This window comes from Chrysochloris asiatica, unplaced genomic scaffold, assembly GCF_000296735.1.
Source record: "Chrysochloris asiatica unplaced genomic scaffold, ChrAsi1.0 scaffold00042, whole genome shotgun sequence".
NCBI lineage: Eukaryota > Metazoa > Chordata > Mammalia > Afrosoricida > Chrysochloridae > Chrysochloris > Chrysochloris asiatica.
Window position 1 is genome coordinate 16,800,110 of NW_006408560.1, and position 8,688 is coordinate 16,808,797.

Consider the following 8,688-nt stretch of genomic DNA (forward strand, 5'->3'; position numbering starts at 1 on the left):
TATCTATATTTCAGTGTGGGACAAATGGTTTGTGCTTGACTATTAACCAAAAGGGCCACAGTTTGAGCTCAAATAATGGTATTATGAAAGAAATGCCTGGAGATCTGCTTCCGAGAAGATTACAATCAAGAAAACCCTATGGAACAGTTCTATTCTCTAACACATAAGGTCACCATGAATCAGAATTCACTTAAAGGTAACTTTTTTTTCCCTTTAAATTTATGCATATATGTATATATCTACAAAAAATCTCATGCTTCTTATCATTTCAAGATGATTTTATAGGTTTCAAATTATGCACGGATTCAGGAATTATTCAGATAAATTTCTTCTCAAATTTCCTTTTACACGAGCAGTATTTTTTTTTTTTTTTTTAAATCCTTGGGCCTACTTCCTATAGATTTTGATACAGTAATTATACGGTTTTCCCTAGACATCTGTATGTTTATAAGCTTGCCAGGCAATTTCTGATTCAAACCAGAGAACACAGATTTAGAAACATTAGTAGTTCAGTGGAAATTGTAGTGTTTGTAGGGTTCACTGATAGCTTTGATCTGTTACATAAGACAAATTTGTCCTTCTAGATATGATTTTTTGGTGTCACTGCTCATTGGGCTGAATGAATGATGAGCGATTCAAATAATTGAGCATTTCTTAGTTTTCTATTTAAATTTAAGAAGCAAATTTAATTGATTATCTGTGGTATGCTGTTGTTGTTGTTAAGTGCTCTTGTCTAGTCAGTTCTGACTCGTAGTGACCCATACAGCATTTCCAAGGAGCAACTGGTGGGTTTGAATTGCTAACTTTGTGTGTCAGCAGTGCAGTGCTTATCCTACAGTGCCACATTATTTCTCACAGGTTGTCTGAAGTGAATGGTGCTAGTTAGAGATAAAGTTTGACTGAAATAAATTCTAGAGTTTTATTCTTTAAATGCCTTTCTCACCTGTTGAGAAGTCCAAGTGCACAGTGTTACTGAAGGGTAAGTCCTGGATCTGGCATCTGTAGTCTCCAGAATGATGGACCTCTATGGTATCGCTTGTGTTTTCTTTCTTGATGGTATCATGGTACCATCTTATTTTTCTTGGTGAGTAGGAGTCAAATCCCTTACAAGTCAAAGATACCGTCTCTCCTTGGAAGAGTGTGTTCCATGGAGGAGAGAGAGAAATCACAGACTTGGGAGCAGTTGCTGAGAAGAAGAAAAAACTGTGAGGTAGAGGTGCAGCAATACCAGTACTGTGATTCATGTGGGTTAGACTAGAGGAGCCCAGTTTGGAGAATCCCAAAGAAGGATCCCTGGAAGGATCATTGCATACTAAAGGCTGCATAACAGAGCCAGCAGCACTCACCTCCCCTGGGGGAAAATTATTGTTCAGGGGATGGCAATGAATAAAAAGATCTTAAGAAAACATCACCAACAGGACTCACTGACTGTCAAATGTCAACAGGGAAAAATTGCAGGGTTTAGTGAAGACAAGGAGTCCTGGTGTGGTGCTGTAGGATAAGCATTGAACCTCAAGGTCGGTTTGAACATAAGGCCATTGGTTCAAATTCACCAGCCGATCCTCAGAAACCCTACATAGGGTCACTATGAGTCAAAACCAACTTGATAACACTTAACAACAATAACAAGATAGGACAAGAAGCTGCTTATAATTCACCCCCTCACCCAGGGAGGACCAGATGGTGACCATGAAGCCATGCTGGCCCTTGGGGGATGCCAACAGGCCAGATGACACTTTTACATCCATGTGGGACACAGCAAGAAAAACAGGGGAGCTCTGGTAGCGTATAGTGGTTATGAATCGGGCTGCAAACCTTAAGGTCAGCGGTTCGAAACTACCAGCCGCTCCGCGGGAGAAAGATGAGGCTTTCTACTCCCGTAAAGATTTACACCCTCGGAAACCCTGTACAGGGTCGCTATGAGTCAGAACAGACCCGACGGCACTTAACAACAACAACAACAACAAGGATTTTCTGGAAGCCACTACAAAGATTTCATATATATTAGGGAGACATGCTTAGCCAGAGAAACTGAAGAACAAAACAAAGGGGAACTCACCAAATTTTCCACTGATGGGAGCTGCAAAAATAAATAAAATAAGTAAATAGCCAGAAATGAGCACAAAATGATGATCTTTGAGTTTTCAATAGTAAGACCTATTTTTTCCATTCATTTATTATTTGTTTCGTTAAAGAATTCACTTAAAAAATGAAAAAATATTCATTGAATGTCTAATATATCTGAGGCATTGTGCTTCAACATCTAAGATGAATTGGTTCTGTTGTTCTTAAGTGCTGTTGAATCTGTTCAGACTCAAAGCTGCCCTGTATAGGATTTCTAAGACTTGTAAATCTTTGTGGGAGCAGACTCATCTTTCTCCTGCAGAGCAACTGGTGGGCTCAAACCACTGACCTTGTGGTTAGCAGTTCAGTGCTTATGCTTACAGAGCCATAACATTCCCCTCTAAGATGAATAAAAAATGTAATCTACTTTAAGAAGTTGCCAGGTGGGAGAAATGTGAAACAAAGTGATATAACACAGGTTGTAAGCACAATAATAGAAGTATATATGAAGTATTTAGGGGCAGACGGGCCATCCAGTGTGCATTTGGTGAAGAGGGCAGAGTGGATTATGGAAGGTACCTGAAGTAGGTAATGCATGAGAAATCTGTGAATGGGAACATAGGAGCCACCCAGGCAAAGGTTAGTGTTTGTATGTGACAAGAGGTGGTGTGGAGAATACTCAAGGCAAGTTGTTATAAGTACCATAAAATTGGTTCTGACCCACAGTCATAAATGGGACCAAATCGGACCAAGTCAATTGTTGTCAAGTCAATTTTGATTTATAATGACCCCATGTGTGTAAAGTACATGGCAAAGCCCACCTTGATCATTAATTACATGGAAAGAATCAGCATGAATCCAATTTCCATCTGAAAATGGATCCAGGCTTCCCCTTTCCTTATCTTCTACCACACTAGCAGCCACTTCCTTGCACTTTCTCTCTGATCCTAGAGTTAGGTCAGTCTTTATCCCTGACCACCTGGGGCCAGGTCATCAGGCAACAGCCATAGGTGCAGGAGTCTTCACCACTTCCGGCAATTCCTATCAGCAGGGTTTCTTCTCTCTAATTCTCTGGAGTTCTGCTGCGGCACTGTAGGATAAGCACTAGACTGTTAACTACAAGGTTGGTCATTCAAACCCACCAATCAGTCCTTGGGCACCCTATACAGGGTCACTATAAATTAGGACCCACTCAATGGCACTTAACAACTGTCCTCTGGGTCTAGGTCCCAAGCTAGAAGGGCTGGATCCTTCATCTTTGACTGCTTGTACAGCCTCTCTGTGTCACTGGGGTTTTCACAAATTCACTCTGTTCTGTTTGTCTCTGATGGTTCATTGCCCCTGTGGGTTAATTAATTTTTTATAACAACTCATAGAATTCACAGGGACTATTACCTATAAATTGGAGTTCTGGTGTGGCGCTGTGGGTTAATGAGCTGGACTGCAAAGTCGGTTTGAACTGCATGGTCGGCAGGAGGCTCAAACTCACCTGCCGCTCCTGGGAAACCCTATGCAGAGTCACTGTGGGAACCGACTTGACGAACTTAACAATAACAATAACATTACCTATAATGAAATTCTGCTGTGGTGCTGTAGGATAAGCACAGGACCACAAGGTCCAGTTGAGCATCAGGGTCGGTGGTTCAAACTCACCAACCACTCCTTGGAAACCCTGTACTGGGTTGCTTTTAGTCAGAACTGATTTGACAGTACTTAACAGCAATTGCATAATTACCTATATTGAAGTCCTAGTGTGGCGCTGTAAAATAAGCGCTCGACCATAGGCCGGTGGTTCAAACTCACCAACCGCTCCTCGGAAACCTTACACAGAGTTGTTGTAAGTCAGAACTTACTCGATGGCATTTAACAACAACAACATTACCTATACTAGAGTACTGCTGTAGCACTGTAGGATAAGCACTGAACTGCTAACCTCAATGTCTACAGTTAAAATTTCCCAGCCACTCCTCGGAAATCCTATCCTGGGTCACTGTGAGTCAGAACTGGCTGGGCGGCATTGGCACTTAACAACAACAATATTACATATATTGGATAGGGTTGCTTTGAGGCAGAACTCACTTAATAGCACTTAACAACAACAACAACGTTATATACTGTAATCAGAAAGGATATAAAGGAAGAGACACATCAGACAAGGTCTAGGAGAGGTCTCAGAACCAGGAAGCTCCCATTGCCCTCAGGGAAATGCTGTACCTTCTCCCAAGCATGGATGTTCTCACCAATCTGGGAAACTGCAAAAAAAGTTAGAACATCAATAATTATGCATGACTGGGGCCTTATGCATAGTTATTATCCATCCAAGCAATGGAGATGCATGATTGGGTGCATGTATCTCTTCTTTCCCCAGGCCTGTTGCTATGGTGGGTCCTATGTGGTCCCTACTAATTTGTACATGGTTAAGTCTGGGCTATTTTATAAAACAAAAGCTCCTTGATTGCTAGCAAATTCTAGGAGTTATTTTCAGAAACCAGAGACAAATCATCAACCTTTCGGTTAGTAGTTCAGTCATGTGTACCACACAGGGATCCAAAGATGAACAGAAGTGAGAAAACAGCATTGTTGTTTAGGAGTTGGAGGGGAAATATCGGGGAAACAAGATTAGAGAGATGTGCAAGGCCCATGTCATGGGTGGTAAGCATTGACACTGTTGTTAGTGCCATCAAGTTCATTCCGGCTCATAGCAACCCTGTATAGGTTTTCCAAGGCTGTATATCTTTATGGGAACAGAAAACCTCATCTCTCTCCCACAGAGCTGCTGGAGGACTTGAATCACCGACCTGATGGTTTGCAGGTCAGTGATTATATTGCAGAGCAGGTTGATTATAAAAGTGATGGGGAGCCATGGAGAGTTTTCAAATAGGAGAGTGACAATGTTAGGATTTGCAGCTTAGATGGATCACTCTGACAATGGGCAGACCTGAAGCAGAGAGATTGGTTAGAAGTCAGGTGATGTTTTGTTTCCTTCATTGTTTATCTGATATAATCATGGTTACTTATTTAATGTTGCTCATTTTCCCTCTCTAGAATGGAAACTTCATGAGAGCAGAGACTTCTTTCTTATTTTCAAAGACCTTGGAATAGTGCCTGGCATATAAAAGATGCTCCACAACTATTTATTGAATAATGAATTAGTTAAATAACTAAGTCTATACTAATAGAGATGTTGTTGTTGTTAAGTGTCATCAAGTCGATGCTGACCCAGAACGACCCTGTATAGAGTTTCTGAGAAGTAGTTAGTGAGCTTGAACCATGGACCTTGCAGGTCAAATGGCTTTGCAGTCTGGCGAATTAACCCACAGCACTACACCAGGACTCCAGAGATAAGAGGATCCAAATTTGAGAAATGGGTGACAGGGAGAGAGAAGAAGTAAAATTGGCATGTTTATTAATTTATTAAACATGCTGGAGGAGGACCATATTTGATTCATCCATTCAATAGAAGTTTTTAGAATGCTACCATATGCAAAGAACTGGACAAGGCAATGGAATGAGCGAAGGAGATATCGCCTCTGTCTGCTTGGGACCAATGGAGGAGTTTTGTAGAAACACTGTTTTATTCTTCATTATGTAGATAGCATAGTCTTTTTGTTGTATTAAGCACGGCTAATATTTTGCTCTGGTAGCGTAGTCGTTACGAATCGGGCTGCGAACCTTAAGGTCAGCAGTTCGAAACTACCAGCCGCTCTGCAGGAGAAAGATGAGGCTCTCTACTCCTGTAAAGATTTACACCCTCGGAAACCCTGCACAGGTTCGTTATGGGTCGGAACCGACTCTACGGCACTTAACAACAACAATATTTTTCTGAGGGTTTTGTATGTGTAGGATTTTCTAAGTGTGACGCATTCACATATATTATTTCATGTAATCTTGTCAACAATCTTACGAGGTAAGTATGATTATTCCCATTTCACAGACTATTACTGTAGTTTGAGTAGCTAGTAGGTGGCATTTTGAATGGAATTTTGAGTCTATATCCTATTTGACCACAAAGCCCTTGTCCTTTGGCCATTACTCTTCCCCGTGCCTCTGGATGGAATGTTCTTCCATTTTCTGGATTAGTTCATATAAATTTAAACTATGGAGTCAATTTCTCTTACATCCTTGTCCAATCCTGCGTTTCCTCCTCCAATTTTATCTTTACTTATGTTGTCATTATTATGTACTATCGAGTCGGTCCCAACCCATAGTTTCCGAGGAGCAGCTGGTGAACTTGAACTGCCGACCTTGCCCTTCAAACCAACTTTGCAGTCTAGTGCATTAACCCACAGTGCTACACCAGGACTCCATTTTTACCTATAAGTCCCACTTACTGTCTGTCTTTCACAAAGTCTTTTGGCACACAGTGTATGTGTATTAGCTTCCTGAACCATATACTCTTGCCTAAACAAATAAAAACTAATGCCAATGAATGGATTTTGACTCATGGGGACCTCATGTGCTACAGGGTAGAACTGAGCTCCATAGAATTTTCTTGGCTGCAATCTTTGTGGAAGCAGATCTCCAATCCTTTCTTTCACAGCACTGCTGGATGGGTTTGAACTGCCAACTGAATTCAAACCATAGCATCACAGATGGCTGTTTAACTGAGATTTTGTGACATGGTTATTTCTCACACATTGACCTCACTAAGATTCTTCTATACTAAGAGTTTCCTTCGACTCACCCCATCATTCTCAGTACTTAGTACAGGGCTATGCAGAGATATTAGTAAATAAACATGTGTTGAATAATGAATAATATCTTAAACTTAGGTACAAATCAATCCTTATAAGTACAAAATGATAGGCATTTATGCACACCACAGATGCAAATAAGATGTCACATTTCTTATATTTTTCCTTGCTTCTCTGTTCTCCAAGGAGACTAGTGTGGCACTATAGGATACGCAATGGACTGCTAAATACAAGCTCTTCAGTTCAAACCCACCAGCTGCTCTGCAGGAGAATGATGAGGCTTTCTGCTTCCATAGATTTATAGCCCTGAAAACCCTACACAAGCTCACTATGAATTGAAATTAACTTGATGGCAGTGAGTTTGGTTTTTGATTTGGTTCCCTGCTCTCCAGTCATCTCCTTATTCAATTAATCACTAATGTGGTTTGCACTTATATGTAGAGGAAGGCAACATATTTCATGTAAGAAATCTTGCCCTCCCCATGTCCAGGATCAGGATTTAGAGCTCTGGTAGCATAGTGGTTACGAATCAGGCTGCGAACGGTAAGGTCAGCAGTTCAAAACTACCAGCTGTTCCATGGGAGAAAGATGAGGCTTTCTGCTTCCGTAAGGATTTACAGCCTCAGAAACCCTGTACAGGGTCTCTATGAGTCGGAACTGACTCCACAGCACATAACCAACCAACCAACCAAGTCCAGCATCAGGATTTGGTTTTGTCATTTGCAGAGACGGATCTTCTCTAAGACAAAACCAACAAAACACATTTTATAGACTTGTTGAAAATAAAACTGGAAGAAATCCAAATTGTTTTCATAATTACAGTTTTCTACTCTACAAGATTTAAAAAAAGTTTTCCCCTCAGTTTTGACCATATTCTTAAGCCTCAAAAGAGGAAGCCTTGGCCTGTACAGAGAAACCCAAGAATATGTTCTCTTCAAGAGGAAGAGAATCTCTGAACAGCAGCTAAGCCCCAAGAAAAGTGCATGCCTGTGAGAGAGAGAGTGAAAGAGAAGCTGTCCAACTGACCCTGTTGTCTTCCAGAGCCTATGCTGAGTTATCAACTCACCCAGGACCAGCAGTGACACCCACAGCAGCATGAAGACCTGGCCCAGGATCAAGACCAGTAGAGAGGTTTTCTCAGGATAACCAGCTTGATTTTGATCTTACAAGTCTGTACACCATTCACACCAGTTCTGAAGAGTATCTTCAAGAAACTATCTTCTGAAAAGAGCAAGATGCAACAGTAAATGAAAAAAGGGAAGTGGGAGTATGCGTCTTTAACTACTAATCATATTTTCCTGCCCTATGATCAGAATGAGAAAATAAATGCTAGGGTGTTTTAAAAGCACATACCCCGATTGCTACTGTTGGGAAATTACCTTAACTAAAGAATGAGAAGATAGTCGTACAAGGGTGTTCACTGAAACATCATTCACACTTGCCTAAACATGACAAGAAACACCAAAGATCATAGATATGACACTATGTAAAAATATTCGTATATATCCACAAGAAGCTCTGGTAGCATAGTGGTTACAAGTTGGGCTGTTAGCCACAAGGTCAGTGGTTTGAAACTACCAGCTGTTCCATGGGAGAAAGATGAGGCTTTCTGCTCCCATAAAGATTTACAGCCTCAGAAACCCTATGCAGGGTCGCTATGAGTGGGAACTGACTCCACGGCACATCATCACCACCATACATCCATACAATGACATTAAATGCAACCATTAAGAAGAATGAGGTAAACCAGTACATGCTGAGAAGGCACACATTGTCAGCAAGTCAACTACTCACAATGACGCCCGTTTATGTTAGAATAGAACTGTGTTCCTGAAGCTTTTCTATGACTGTGATCTTTTGGAAGCAGATCGACAGACCTTTCTTTCTTCTGAGTTGTCTCTGGGTGGATTTGAACTGTCAGTCTTTTGGT

General features: G+C 41.1%; 1 protein-coding gene across 1 annotated transcript in view; it reads right to left on the reverse strand.

Moving 5' to 3' along the window:
* FCRL5 (Fc receptor-like 5) overlaps positions 1-7,855 on the reverse strand; it is a 55,292-nt gene extending 47,437 nt beyond the window's left edge. The window contains exons 1-3 of the mRNA XM_006861740.1: positions 7,825-7,855; positions 2,060-2,080; positions 944-1,186 (exon numbers count right to left, since the gene is read on the reverse strand). Coding sequence (XP_006861802.1) covers positions 944-1,186; positions 2,060-2,080; positions 7,825-7,855 — 295 coding nt within the window. The remainder of the gene's footprint in view (positions 1-943; positions 1,187-2,059; positions 2,081-7,824) is intronic.
* Between the last annotated feature and the right edge of the window lie 833 nt (positions 7,856-8,688).